The following is a 15,745-nucleotide window of genomic DNA, read 5'->3' on the forward strand; positions in this document are numbered from 1 at the left end:
GAAAGATGTACTGTGATTCCTCTCCTTAAACAGAATCTAAACCAGTGGTCCTCAACCTTTCCAGACTACTGTACCCCTTGTAGGAGTCTAATTTGTCTTGCACACCCCGAAGTTACACTTCACTTAAAAAAACTACTTGCTTAAAAACTCAGACATAAAATACAAAAGTGTCACAGCACACTATTACTGAAAAATTGCTTATGTTCTCATTTTTATCATACAGTTATAAAATAAACCAATTGGAATATAACTATTGTACTTACATTTCCGTATATAGTATATAGAGCAGTATAAACAAGTCATTGTTGTCTGTACGAAATTTTAGTTTGTACAGACTTCGCTAGTGATTTTGATGTAGCCCGTTGTAAAACTAAGCAAATATCTAGATGAGTTGATGTCCCCGCTGGAAGACTTCTAAGTACCCCCAGAAGTACACACACCCCTGGCTGAGAACCAGTGATCTTAATCAACAGTGCTTTGCAGAAGTGTTCACAGATGACCATGTGACTGCTTTGAACATATCTGCTAGTACAACACATCTTAGGTTGGCAATCAGAGCTATTCTGCCTCAATGAGGGCCATGTTCATGATGTGACTGCAGACCTGCCCAGTCACAGCAGTAATACAGTATTAGACAGGTATTTAGACATGGTTGTTTTAGTAATGACAGTGCCTACACAGATGACAGTGCCTACACACCACATCTACATCCAGCACCCTCCAGGTTTACTCCTAGGCTCCTTCCCTCTCCCTCAGCTCCTCTGTTACCCCTGACTCCCCCAAGCCTTTGCACTCTTCTGACAGGTGCAGGAAATACAGTTCTGTATGGTAATTTAAATGAATTACACAAAGTTCTGTATTAATATGCCTAGTAAGGAATCTATTTGTCAAAAAAAAATTACAAGAATCTTTTTTTTTGTTTCTTTTGTTGTTACAGACATACTTGACAGATATTTTGAAATAAATTACCAAAATAGTTCAAACTGTCATGATTTATTTTGACAAATAAAATATGCAGATTTTTCAAATATTGTGTGCAGAATATTTAATTTTTTGGTACATAATTCCCCCCGAAGTAACCAATTTGGTGCAACAATAGGCTGAAGCCTTGCTTTGTGAATGGCATAAATCTTTGCAAGATAACTGGTGAAGCACATTTGCTGAGCCTGAAGGGCTGCTAGGACTGAACCAATACCAAATCTCAGCATCCACTGGAGAGATAGTGGATAGTGAGGAAATTGCTTGAAGGAGAAATCCTTTAGAAGTATTCTGGGCTGGTATCTTATCAACCTTACAGGATTCTCTCAAGTGCCTCAAAGAATAACCCCATTTATTCCACATCAGGAAATAAAGTTGCACCTTCTCTATTAGGTTGCTGTAAAAACATCAGGCCCATGTTCAAGTCCTCTCAGTCAGCCTCCAACGACAGTTTGTGGCTTTTGTCCCAATCCTTAGAGTGATTAATGGATCAAACCCCAGTTACGTGAAAGACCAAACTGCAATCCATCAACTGCTCAGACAGCTGTACTCCTGTGGGACATTGCAGATCACAAAACCCAGGACTAAGCATGTAAGTATTGGGGGCAGGACATTCTCAGTTCAGGGAATCCAGCTACAGAACAATCTTTCACCTGAAACCAGTGGGTATACGGTCGGCATGGCTAAGCTGTGCTGCCACTGCCCATGCTACCACAACTACACTTTGTGTTAGCTAGCGCAAGTATGTGTACACTTGCTGGGAATCACAGCTCTACTTCATAATGCAGATTGGGTCTAAGAGTGCCCTTAGGCAGTTTAGCTTAGAACACTTTAAAGTGGACTAAGCTCAAGTGCACAAAGGTATTTTCAGTACACAGTAAGAGGGCAGACGGAGAGTTAGTATAGAGTAGCTAGTGTACAGTAAATCCAAACCCTACCTTGCTGGTCCCTAACTTCCCATGTAGACAAGCCCTTAGTGAATCCAATGCCTTACTGTTTTTAGGAAACACTGCAAACCCTGCTCTTCAAAAAGACTTTTCCATCATAATGGCAACCACAACTCTGACTCCCCCTTGTAAGTGAAAAGAACCCAACAAAAACAAATCAACCAATTTTTTTTTAAAAAGAACTCTACCCCAGGCAGAGGTTTTATCCTGAAAAGGGTGAAGTGCCAGACATACTGCAAAGTCTAGTAGGGACTTGACTATTATTATCAATTTTAAGTGGAAAGGTGACAGTGTATAGTCCTAAAATAGTAAAAAAGTTAAATACTGGGTATCTTCCGTTACAGGATAGCTAGGAACACTATTACTATCTTTTGATATTCATTGTCTTGTATGTTTCTTTTCAATATTTTTCTGTCTTTCTACATTTTGTGTAATGAAGTTACTGGAAAACCAACTGCTTACCAGTGAGAAATGAGATCCTGTTGTTGGAACAGTAAAGTTATTTTTTTTACAGTATTCTGACTTTAAAGGTCTTAGTTTTTTCCATGCTCGTTTACAGCTTAATAATAGCAACCTCAAAGCAGGGGTCATTATGTGCTTTCCATGAAGCGTCACAATTCTCCAAGTAGACCTAATACACAACTACATCATGCTCATCTCCCAGGCACTGTTTCAAGTAGCTGGGCTTCTTTCCTGAGGCGAATCAGGTCTGATGCATCTTTGTGTCAGAGTTTTCTCCTCCACCACTCCCAACCCAGAATGTTATCCTCATCATCACCATCCAGAAGAAAGGTTCATGTCCAAAGCCTCTTGTTTATAAATGACTTGCAGCTATATTTTTGAGTTGGTGTCAAACTTTAGAATAACGTGACTCAAATATAAACTGATTTCAGAGTAACAGCCGTGTTAGTCTGTATTCGCGAAAAGAAAAGGAGTACTTGTGGCACCTTAGAGACTAACCAATTTATTTGAGCATAAGCTTTTGTGAGCTACAGCTCACTTCATCGGATGCATACTGTGGAAAATACAGAAGATGTTTTTATACACACAAACCATGAAAAAATGGGTGTTTATCACTACAAAAGGTTTTCTTCCCCCCACCCCACTCTCCTGCTGGTAATAGCTTATCTAAAGTGATCACTCTCCTTACAATGTGTGTGATAATCAAGGTGGGCCATTTCCAGCACAAATCCAGGGTTTAACAAGAACGTCTGAGGAACGGGGGGGAGGGGTAGGAAAAAACAAGGGGAAATAGGTTACCTTGCATAATGACTTAGCCACTCCCAGTCTCTATTCAAGTCTAAGTTAATTGTATCCAATTTGCAAATTCCAATTCAGCAGTCTCTCGCGGGAGTCTGGTTTTGAAGTTTTTCTGTTGTAATATCGCAACTTTCATGTCTGTAATCGCGTGACCAGAGAGGTTGAAGTGTTCTCCGACTGGTTTATGAATGTTATAATTCTTGACATCTGATTTGTGTCCATTTTTTCCTACCCCCCCAACCTCTCCGTTCCTCAGACATTCTTGTTAAACCCTGGATTTGTGCTGGAAATGGCCCACCTTGATTATCATACACATTGTAAGGAGAGCGATCACTTTAGCTAAGCTATTACCAACAGGAGAGTGGGTTTGTTGGGGAGGGTGGGGAGAAAACCTGGATTTGTGCTGGAAATGGCCCACCTTGATTATGCTCAAATAAATTGGTTAGTCTCTAAGGTGCCACAAGTACTCCTTTTCTTTTGGCGAATATAAACTGAGAAACTCGGAGTCAAAGACAATTTTTACAACATATCAACAATGCAAAGACAATCAGTATGTGAAGCAGCTTACCAAAACAATTACAGGAATAACTGTGCAACAATGAGACATATATAAGGGAAAAACAATATAAAAAGAGTATAGTGATTAAGAGAAACATTTTCAAAAGCACCTAGGAGAGTTAGGATTCTTAGGAGTCTTGTCTTCGCTATGGAGCTAAATCAGTGCTGCTGCAACAAATGCAGCGGTTATCGAGATATTCTGCTGACATTGACCATCCACAGGCATGGCCTCCCGCAGCTCCCAGTGGCCGCGGTTCACCGTTCCCGGCTAATGGGAGCTGCAGGAAGCGGCGGGCCGCAAGGACGTGCCGGCCGCTGCTTCTTGCAACTCCCATTGGCCAGGAATGATGAACCTTGGCCTCTGGGAGCTGCAGAGGGCTGTGCCTGTGGATGGTCAATGTCAGCAAAATGTCTCACAGCCCGCAATCTGATTACCCTGATGGGCCACAGGTTGCCCACCACTGCGCTAAATTGATGGGAGAGCGCTCTCCCATCAATAACTATACTCCACCTCAACGAGAGGCAGAAGCAATGTCGGTGGGAGAGTGGCTCCCGTTGACACAGCGTAGTGTGGACCCCGCGGTAAGTAGACTTGAGTTATGTCGACTTGAGTTATGCTACTAACTTAACTCAAATTGCGTATCTTAGATCGACCAGCAGCTGTAGTGAAGACAAGTCTTAAGTTCCACTGAATTTAAATGGGACTTTGTGATGTCTGAAAATGGGATGCAGGCACACTTCCTCACGCCAAATTAAGGTACAGAGAGAGTGGAAAGGACAAGATAGAAGGATCACAAAGGTCTTCCACTCCCCAAATTTTAGTTTTCAAATAAGTTCTTCCACAGTAATTGTAACTAAGAAAAAATTATAACAGATTATATCAAACAAACAAATACCTTTGCTTTTTAGTATTACTGGCAGGAGTTGTTTTTGGAGAGAATATAAATGGGTATTTTCCGGTGCAGTCACAGTTTGAGGTTTTGACATTTCTTCTAATCTTGGAGGAATAACTTCAGAAGCTGTGGCTGCTGCATCATCCTTTGCTGTTAACATTGGTAGTAAAGATGAAGGATTCCCAAATGTCAAAACGTTGGGGCTTTTAGTACCTGGTAAATTTTTAAGTGAAATGCTAGTAGAATCCCAGTCTGATACATCTGAAAAGAATATCAGATTTAAAAGAATTAAAATGCAGACAGTAATGCTAAATTCTAGTAGCATACTCAGTTATCCACCATATAGCAGACTGCATCTTTCTACCCTCAGATGCACATGTACAGGTCAGAGTTATCCCAACAGTATCAAAACCACTTAGACACATCTCAAGGCAATCTGTGCACATCCAGCGACTATTACTCTAACAGAAAATAGTTTGCGTGTACCTTAGCAAGCCACAAAACATTCTTTTTGATGCTATCTTATGATTAAGGGGAGAGATCATTTTTTTTTCCTTTCTGAACTGAGATTTCCTTCCTAAGAAATAAGGGTTCTTTACAGAGGGATTCTTGCAGTGACTCCAGAGTGAAAAAGGAACTGATTATTTTATTTGCGTAAAAACACTATGGGAAAGGGATCATAGAATCATAGAATATCAGGGTTGGAAGGGACCTCAGGAGGTCATCTAGTCCAACCCCCTGCTCAAAGCAGGACCAATCCCCAATTAAATCATCCCAGCCAGGGCTTTGTCAAGCCTGACCTTAAAAACTTCTAAGGAAGGAGATTCTACCACCTCCCTAGGTAACGCATTCCAGTGTTTCACCACCCTCCTAGTGAAAAAGTTTTTCCTAATATCCAACCTAAACCTCCCCCACTGCAACTTGAGACCATTACTCCTTGTCCTGTCCTCTTCTACCACTGAGAATAGTCTAGAACCATCCTCTCTGGAACCACCTCTCAGGTAGTTGAAAGCAGCTATCAAATCCCCCCTCATTCTTCTCTTCTGCAGACTAAACAATCCCAGTTCCCTCCTTTCCTCATAAGTCATGTGTTCCAGACCCCTAATCATTTTTGTTGCCCTTCGCTGGACTCTCTCCAATTTATCCACATCCTTCTTGTAGTGTGGGGCCCAAAACTGGACACAGTACTCCAGATGAGGCCTCACCAATGTCGAATAGAGGTGGACGATCACGTCCTTCGATCTGCTCGCTATGCCCCTACTTATACATCCCAAAATGCCATTGGCCTTCTTGGCAACAAGGGCACACTGTTGACTCATATCCAGCTTCTCGTCCACTGTCACCCCTAGGTCCTTTTCTGCAGAACTGCTGCCTAGCCATTCGGTCCCTAGTCTGTAGCGGTGCATTGGGTTCTTCCGTCCTAAGTGCAGGACCCTGCACTTATCCTTATTGAACCTCATCAGATTTCTTTTGGCCCAATCCTCCAATTTGTCTAGGTCCCTCTGTATCCTAACCCTGCCCTCCATCGTATCTAACACTCCTCCTAGTTTAGTATCATCCGCAAATTTGCTGAGAGTGCAATCCACACCATCCTCCAGATCATTTATGAAGATATTGAACAAAACCAGCCCCAGGACCGACCCCTGGGGCACTCCACTTGACACCGGCTGCCAACTAGACATGGAGCCATTGATCACTACCCGTTGAGCCCGACAATCTAGCCAACTTTCTACCCACCTTATAGTGCATTCATCCAGCCCATACTTCTTTAACTTGCTGACAAGAATACTGTGGGAGACCGTGTCAAAAGCTTTGCTAAAGTCAAGAAACAATACATCCACTGCTTTCCCTTCATCCACAGAACCAGTAACCTCATCATAGAAGGCGATTAGATTAGTCAGGCATGACCTTCCCTTGGTGAATCCATGCTGGAATATTTATCTATGCTCTGAAAGCCCCATATTCTAAAAACAGATATGATTTGAAAATCAGTATCTAGGGAAGCAATATGGAAAAGTAATATCTGTGATCATTTGGGGGTCATCCAAGCCAGTAAAGGGTTCAGTCAACACCTGCCTTGGAACTCTGGGTACCTTAAATGTTATGCTGTTGTGGCTCACAGCCCTGACACCAACAGCTAGCATACAAGCAAGCAGGTCACACCCTGGATTCTACTGCCCAATTACACTTTACAGGGGACATCGAAAATCTTTTCAGCCCTGAGTTCTGCCCCCAAAACATCTTTCTCTATAGTGCTCAGACCCTCTTACCGTGGCATTCACAAATCTTATCAAGTTTGCTGCTCCTTTAAAGAGACAGTACACAGCAGCTTATTAATAGGGCTGTCAAGTGATTAAAAAAATTAATCGCGCTGTTAAACAGTAGTAGAATACCATTTATTTAAATATTTTTGGCTGTTTTCTACATTTCAAATATATTGATTTCAATTACAGCACACAATACAAAGTGTATGGTGCTCACTTTATAGTTATTTTTATTACAAATACTTGCATTAATCATGACTAATTTTTTGAGTTAATCAAGTGAGTTAACTGCGATTAATCGACAGCCCTACTTATTAACTTAACTGGAGTTGACAAACAAGCAAAGCACTGAGCTGGTTTATGGCTAATGTAAAACAAGCTTATTAACAAAGAGACATAGGTTTAAGTCAGTGATTGGCAACCTTTGGCATGCGGCCCGTCAGGGAAATCCGCTGCAAACCGCGGCCAGTGGGAGCTGCAATCGGCCGAACCTGCAGACACTGCAGGTAAACAAACCGCCCCGGCCCGCCAGCAGATTTCCCTGACACGTCGCGTGCCAAAGGTTGCCGATCCCTGGTTTAAGTGATACCAAGTATAAGGAACAAGGTTAGAAACGGCTACAAAAAATAACAAGTAAAAATATGCTTCTACAACTGAATTTCAACTTAAACTAGTCTTTTCTTCAAATAAGTTTCTCACCACAAACCTCAAAGTGTGTCAGAGTGAGGAGACAGAGCTGGAGCAACAGAAGCTTACTGACCAGGACAAACATAGGTGGCTTGAACAGAAGAGGGGGGTAAATCACACAAATGAAACTTGGAGGAAGGACATAATGATGTGCCTGATCAGGTGCTAGCACACAGACAGGTGTATTGTGGACCTCGTTACTCCGCTTGTAGCCTGAGTCACTATGGACACTAAATGTTATTCCGACCATGTGAACATGGGAAGTGTTTTTTTCCTGATGTGCTACTTTCTGTGATGATATAACAAGGTTGAGCCCAAGGGCTAAGGTACAAACCTGCCATGACCACACTCAGTGATTAGGGGTATAAACCCTCACTGGGGAAATTGAGTCAGTGTTATGTGTGTCTGTGGCACAGCTAAAAGGTGCTGTGGCCCAAGTTCTGCTAGAAGTGGTAGGACCCTAGCACAGATAGGTTAATAGCTATGAGCCAGCACTCCACTGAAAGCAGGGAAACTGAGGCACAGCTGGAAGGTGTTGTGACCCAAACTCTGCTGGGAGTGATGAATCACTAGTAGAGCTACGTAAATAGCTGTGGGCCAAGATTCCTCTGGGAGCATGGCAGAGTCAAGGTGGTAAGATCTGGTTTCATGCTCTTGGAATCCTTTGGCCAAAGTGACCCAGATGGGTGTGCAGCAACTGCTGGGGAAATATGGATGAGTAAGGAGGGGAAAAGGTGACCCGTAACCTGGGCTCAGGGGGATTTAGGACCAATGCCTAAGGAATGGCTAATTGTACTGCATCAATGTCAGGGGGGAGGTGTGACAAAAATGCCCATTGGTGGTTCACTACTCTGTGTCAGCAACTTTTGTCAGGCCTGACGTACTCACTAAACCTTACACACTGTTGTCATAATTTGTCTCTAAAAGGTACCACATGTAAGGAATAATATACAACTGGGAACACCTGGCCCCCCAAATCATTGTGTAGTATATGTATAGTGTGTACAAAGAGTTATAAATACATTCTAGAATTATGTTCTTAAAACATGTTTGACCAACAATGCATAACCCAGTCTGTCCAGGACAAAGGAATATGTATTTGTTTGTCTGACCAGCCTGGTCGTCAGGCAGAGACAATGAAGATCCCGATATATATAAGGTAAACAAAACTATCAAGCAAAAAAGTGGGGGAGAAGATAACATAGAATTTACACCCCTGAAGGAGAAAGAAACTTTATCTGGGCTCATGTTTCACAGAATACATTTTAAAAGTTTAGTGGACTATGAAAAGAAAGGAAGAGAACCCCATAGTTATCCTTCACTCAAATAGTCAAAGAAACCAAACACTTTGAGCTCTGTGTGTTGGGTCCTGGTTCAAGAATGGGCCAGCCATGTTGGAAGAATGTCAGTGATGAGACAAACTACTCTAGTTAATATTTTAAGTAGATTTTTAGTGTTAGAAACATATTTTTAGTTTTGTTTGTAACCATTTCTACCTTATTCTTTATACTTGGTAACACTTAAACCTATGTCTTTTTGTTAATAAACTTGTTTTACTTTTACAATAAACCACTCAGTGATTTATTTGAAGTGGAAGGTTTGTCAATCCCAGTTAAGTTAATAAGCTGCTGTGTACTGTCACTTTAAAGGAGCAGCGAACTTGATACGGTTTTGTGGATGCTACAATAGGAGGGGCTGTGCACCGCAGAGAAAGATGATTTTGGGGCAGAACTCAAGGCTGGAAGGGTTGTGGAGTTCCCCCTGCAAAGAGAAATTGGGCAGTGGAAGCCAGGGTACAACTTGCATGCTAGCTGTTGGTGTCAGAGCTGTGAGCCACAACAGCATAGCATTTAAGTCACCCAGAGTTCCATGGCAGATGTTGACTGAACACCATAACTGGCCAGGGTGAACCCCTAAGTGTCACATTGGCATAGGCAGCAGGATTCACATACAGGTTGCTATTTGAGAATTACACTTCAAGCAACAATAAAATAGTTTTAAGTGGTTCACAAGTCAAAAGGCTGGAAACAATCAAAGAAAGATTACAGCTTAATTATTTTCTGTTTATTATCTCAAGTGTGGAAATAGAATAAAGGAAGTTTAAAATTAGCAACTGTCAAACAACTGCAAATTTAGAGCTGGCTATATCGGAAAAGAAGCAAAAAGCCCTAAAATGAGAGGCTGAGAAAGCTGCACAAGAATACCAGAAATGAGAAGTCAAACAAGACAGACAGACATTTTTGGGGAAGAACTCAGGTATGGAAGGGTTGTTGAGGTTCCCCAGAAAAGCATAACTGGGTGGTGGAAACTAGTTGTATGCTTGTATACTGGCTGTTGGTGTCAGGGCTGTGAGCCACAACAGCATAGCATTTAAGGTACCCAGAGATCCAACTCCTTACTGAACTCTTTACTGGCCTGTGTGAATCCTTATGCATCACAGTATCTTCTTTGTTCTGTCTTTTACAGGCTTGGCAAATGCAGTACATTTCCCTTCCCCCACAGATTTACAGAGTAATGAAATAGGTGCTCCTAGGCCCCTTGGACACTGGAAACATCTAGCCACTAGTGACATGAGACCATCTCCATGCACATGAACTCTGCTTAAAGCTGCTTTGAAACAAAGAAATATCTGTGAATGTTTCTCTCAAGTCTGACTCTTGAGATAATGTTAAACTGAAGAGAATAAGGTGTCATGGAACTTACTGGAAAACACTGAGCAGATGAACAGTAAGAGCCAACAAAAATATGCTACTAACTGCCTATCTGTTTGTTCTGCATTTGTAACATAATGGGATCCTGGTCTATTACTAGTGCTCTGTAGTGCTACTGTAATACAAATAATAAAATATCCAACTCTTTTAGCTTCTTCCAAAAAAGCACATGCTGCAAAAAGATGAGAAAAATGGAAGCTCATGCTTTTAACACATGTTCTGCTTTCAAACTACAAGCATACATTTACAAATTTCTCTAAAAAGAAGCTTAGCCTCCATTGAATTCGAAGTGGGGAGAACTGAAGTACCTTTCCTTTTTAAAAACAAAAAGAATTTGAGATCCTAAATCATAAACAGACTACATGTACGCTATATACACTTTATTTACAATGCATTTCAAAATACATGAAAGTTCTCTCTTTTACTGACCTGCCTAGAACTGAATCCAAGGTTTTGTATTCCCCCATTTCAGCTGATATGCTTAACACCTAATTTTTGCAGCGGGAACACAGAACCCTGAATTCAGCTCTTGGCTGATAAATAAAAGAAAAAAAGACACATTACAAATCAATGTAAATTAAACCAAACTTAAAAATCCTTTAAGTCCACATTTTCTCTATATAAGATTTAGGATCTCAAACTGGGGCTGTATTTTTGGATCAGTTATTGTGTATTCTTCAAGAAAGAATTAGCAAATGTCACAAGGCATGTTAAAAGCAAAGAATACTAACAAATTAAATATGGAAGTTTTATACATTGACTGTAAATCATTTTTTGTATAAATTGCAATTAAAACATGTTAGTAAAAAAAAGGACAAAAAACATATAAATACCTTCAATATCATCTGCATCATCTAAACCAAGTTCTTCCATTAAATCTTCAAAAGAAAAAAATAAGCAATGTTGAAGATAAATATTTGTTAATGAAGATGCTCAATCCCACACCAAAATGTGATGTAGTGAATATTACCTGACTTTTGCCTTTTGCCAATCTCGATTCCCTTTGCAGGACAAGAAGAGGTGTCATTTGTTTCTAAAATTGCTTGTGTGGTCTTTGGCTATTATAGACAATCCAACACACAAAAATTAAATAAAATTCAAAATAATGATATATTCTTTAATTAGTAAGACAAATTCTTAGCATAAATGACACTTACCTGTGAATCAAGATTTTTTTCACAAAATCCTAAAAAGAGGAGGAAAAAGTATTATCTAGTGTCTTTTAAAATCCTGAAGTGTAATAGTTATCAACTTCATGCAAAATTAGTACCTTGTGTGACAACTACGTATTGACTATTTGCAACCATTGTTTTAATTCCACAAGACTTATTTTTAGTTAGGCTAAATATATCATAGCAACCAGCACGTTAGTATTATAGAAACTCAAGATTGTTCAATCATGCATCTCAGATTTCAAGTGACCAAGCTAGAGTAATTCATGTGAAGTAATAAGGCCATGCTGATCAACAGTACAAAAATAAAACCTTTATTCTTTCTTAGAAGGCAATAATCCATTCCCTGAGTGGAAAGTTACAAAAGCCAAAGTGGAATGGAGTAGTTTAATATGTTATAAAGCAGTGCAACAGTACAATTATTATGATTATCCCACAAGTGTTTGTGTGTTGAAGAATCTCTATTTTCTGTAGATGGGAGGAGTCGGAGGAGAGTTATATGCAAGTACAGATATCATCTCAGTTCAGTTATCTGGCAACAAATTCTCAACACAGAGACCTCTAAATGATGTTATCTCAGTTTAGTGATCTACAGATCAGTGTGCTTTGATTACCAGGAACTTACAGAAACAACTCTTCTGTTTGGCTGTATTGTCCACTTTTAATACAATTCTCAATAACAGCTTCAACTTTTGTCTAGCGTAAAATCATTTCCATACCCATGTGATCTACTGGCCTATCTACACTTCTTGTAGCCTCTACCTTAGTCATCATATAGTTTCTCGATTCTCTTTTGCAACGAGGAATATAAAATGTTAGAAAGCATGTACAGCACAATTTTAATACTACCAACATTCAAGTGTTCTTATAAGCAACTATTACTTCATCTCAACAAAACTGCTGTCCAGTGATACGGTAATCTCTCTCATGTATTTCTACAATTGTCTTTTGATCTTTTTAAAAAACATTTTATTTAGTTTAGCAGAATCATACCAAAGTAAAGGGAATGCAAAGCAACAGACTTCCCCAAAGCAACCCTGCAGTACAGGATTTCAAGCCTTCAAAAAGATGGAAAAGTTTTGGCTACAACTTAATGACATATGATATGAAATTTTCATTTAATTGTGTCAATATGTTCATCATGTTCCAATGAGAGTGAATTCTTTAAAGACAAAACTAGGAAGAAACATGCTGTCTTAGCAGTAGAACGTTCTTGCCCTCCTCATAAGCACGTAGTCACAGAGCACCATGCAGAAAGTTTATTATTTTAAATATTAAGGTTTATGTATTATTTTATCAAATAACATTTTATCCATTACTTTAGCTTCCAGGCAAAACAAAGAGAGAGATCAATATAAAAGTAGCTACAAAAGGAGGAAGTATTACCCTTTTGTGTTCAACGTTCACCCGCCAGGAAAAGTCAAGAAATTCAAAAGAGGACAGATACTGCCAACAAAGTTTAGAGAATCAGGCAGATGCTGGGTTGAAAAGAGTCAGTCTTTGCTCTACAGGCTAACAGATTTGAACTCTGGCTAACCAGCAGAAGTAGCAAGTTCCATAGCCCAGAACTTTCAAATGAGAACAGTTTCTTCCAGGTGTCAAGAGCGCGCTTCTGGGGACAGGAAGCAAAAGTGCATCAGGTATCTCAGACATTTTGTTGGTGCACAGAGAACGAGAAGAGGCTTGATTCTTAATAGTGGATTGGCAGAGCACAGGGGTTCTCAAACTGGGGGTCATGACCCCTCAGGAGGTCGCGAGGTTACTACATGGGGGGTCATGAACTGTCAGCCTCCACCCCAAATCCCGCTTTGCCTCCAGCATTTATAATGGTGTTAAATGTATCAATTTTTTTTTTAATTTATAAGGAGGGTTGCATTCACAGGTTTTCTGTGTGAAAGGGGTCACCAATACAAAAGTTTGAGAACCCCTGCCATAGCAGATTGGAACTCTATACCAGATGGGGCACGGAGAAAAGGCACAGACCTGGATCTGGCAAAGTTACACCCAACAGAGAGTTCCTCCCATGGTCCCTCTGTTGAGAATTTGTGGCCAGATTACAGCACCTTTATGTGCCTAAGCAGTGCCAAAGGGCCCCAGCACTCAAGAAAATCTGGTCTGATATGTCCAAAATTGTCCAGCTCTAAGCCAGGTAGGGCTTTACATACTGACACATAATATTAATTGCAGCCAAAACCACTGGAATGAATGAAGAATAAGGATGATGGGTCCAGCTGGACCTGCTCCACTAACCATGCAGACTACCAAATTCTGCATAAACTGAAACAAAGTGGCCACTAAGGTAGTATTAAGTATTGCACAATTATGCTAATCAAGATGTGAGGTGTCAAATGTCTTGAACAATCAAAAGACATCTGTAACTATTAACCATTATTTTGTGCAAGGTTCATATTGTTATTCTTTTTTAATATTGAATAGAGCAATAATCTTTTACAGTGATTTATAGAAAGATTATTTGGCGCACAAAAGGGATACAACTACAGACTTCCCATTTGCCATTTGAACAGTTAAGAAAACTAGACTTCTCAGATGCCAAGTACTACCCTTTCTGGACTCAAAAATAAATTAGTATTCATAGATAAAGTCTGAATTCAGAAAATGAAAAAAATCATATATTTCCAAGAAAATTATCTACTTCATTCACTCCTTTCTATCTAGAACCATCTGTTAAGCTCTGGAAAGTGGAATATTTGAAAATATAAATGCAATGAATCCAAAATAGCTGGGCACTGAGAGTACCATTTATGAGACACACAGATGCTAAGCAAATAAAATACTCTGTCTTTGCCTCTGGGAGTTCACCCAAATCTTCCTTCCCCCTTAAGGTTTCTCACTCTCAGGATGGAGATTATGAGGTCCTCAAGTAATACACAATGGATGATCTCAGGTCATTCAGAGTCAGACATTCTATCAAGCCAAAACCTCACCATCTCTTTATAACTTTCCTAGGCTAAACCTCCTGGGCCAATAAAACTACAGAGAGGAAATAAATATAACAGCAGCAAATCATAACACTTTTTGACCATAAAAAAATCTCGCATACCATCTTTTCTGTCAGAAAAAACTTTCTATACAAATAAAAAAAATGAACCTTGTCAAGATTTTGAAGAACATTTACAAGTCTAGTGAAAATAGAGTTTGAACTACTAAGGAGAGTATCATTCCAATTACTACCCATTTTAGCTGCTAGTCAATGGCCAAGGACATACAAACTACCAGAGTTCCTCTGAAATGGATCATCTCCTGAATTAATGTCAAAGCATTTTCTGCTCTTATTAAGAATAAAAAAACCCAAATCTATTAATAATGACAATTAACAAACAGTTTTCTATTGCCACTGAGAGAACCACCACCTCCTTTTTTTGAAGAATTCCTAAGGAATACATAGAAAATTAAGCTTATTCTATAAAAGCTCATGAAGTATGGATAACAATACAATGATAAAATTACCTTCATTTGGTTCCTCAAAAATACTCTGCATGTGTGTTTCAGTTCTGACAGCAGATGAAATTAACAGGTTGACTGGTAGTTTTCTTGGGCTTTCAGAAGCACACTGGTTAATTAAAAATATGCATGATAACCTGGATACAATTCATTTTTAATTGCTTTCTACAGAAAAAGTATAAATATTTTTAGTTGTTGGGTATCAGCAATGATTTACAACCAAATACTTTTGTGTTCTACCCACTATACATAGTACTCATATATCTCTGAAAAAGCTTTGGAAAAGGAATGTCATAATATAGACTATTTAAAAATCGTAATACTTATGAATATTTTTAATTAAAGTGTTAATATAATGCTAGTTAAAATTTCTGTCAACTAAGATGTCTGAACCAGCCTTGATAAACACAGAAGAAGTGGTAACATGAAGTAGGGAAATAAGATAACAAATCAAGAAAATGAAAAAAAACCCGACTGCTTGAATAATAATTGCAGTTCTTTACAATGATTGTTTGTTTGTATCTCTATACTGTAGGTGCAGGTGATGTTCATGTCCTCAGCACACAAGTCTATAGGAATTGTGCATACACCCTACGATAATCAATAGGCCCACAGTTGCACAGGGAATGCTATGAGGAGGACTAAAGAAACAAAGTCCAACAAGGCCAAAAAGTTGACAAACACTAACACTAACTATCCTAAAACTTTAAGATTAATATTTTAAAAGGATAAAAGTTAAATGCTCTCAAAAGGAGACTAATGTGATAAAACACCACTACATTCTCCTTTCTTCCTAAAGCAGTCTGCAAGAAC

The 15,745-nt window shown here is 39.5% G+C and overlaps 1 protein-coding gene across 19 annotated transcripts in view; it reads right to left on the bottom strand.

Moving 5' to 3' along the window:
• ANKRD26 (ankyrin repeat domain containing 26) overlaps nt 1-15,745 on the bottom strand; it is a 197,220-nt gene that overhangs the window by 123,845 nt on the left and 57,630 nt on the right. For all 19 annotated transcript variants that reach the window (XR_012156802.1, XR_012156803.1, XR_012156804.1 and 16 more), the window contains 5 exons: nt 14,939-15,041; nt 11,456-11,484; nt 11,269-11,356; nt 11,132-11,176; nt 4,640-4,897 (listed from right to left, as the gene is read on the bottom strand). Coding sequence is in view for 16 of the 19 variants with exons in the window: in XM_073328178.1 (XP_073184279.1) it covers nt 4,640-4,897; nt 11,132-11,176; nt 11,269-11,356; nt 11,456-11,484; nt 14,939-15,041 (523 nt within the window). In the remaining 3 variants the exon portion in view is untranslated. The remainder of the gene's footprint in view (nt 1-4,639; nt 4,898-11,131; nt 11,177-11,268; nt 11,357-11,455; nt 11,485-14,938; nt 15,042-15,745) is intronic.

This window comes from Lepidochelys kempii, chromosome 1, assembly GCF_965140265.1.
Source record: "Lepidochelys kempii isolate rLepKem1 chromosome 1, rLepKem1.hap2, whole genome shotgun sequence".
In the NCBI taxonomy this organism is placed as follows: Eukaryota; Metazoa; Chordata; order Testudines; family Cheloniidae; genus Lepidochelys; species Lepidochelys kempii.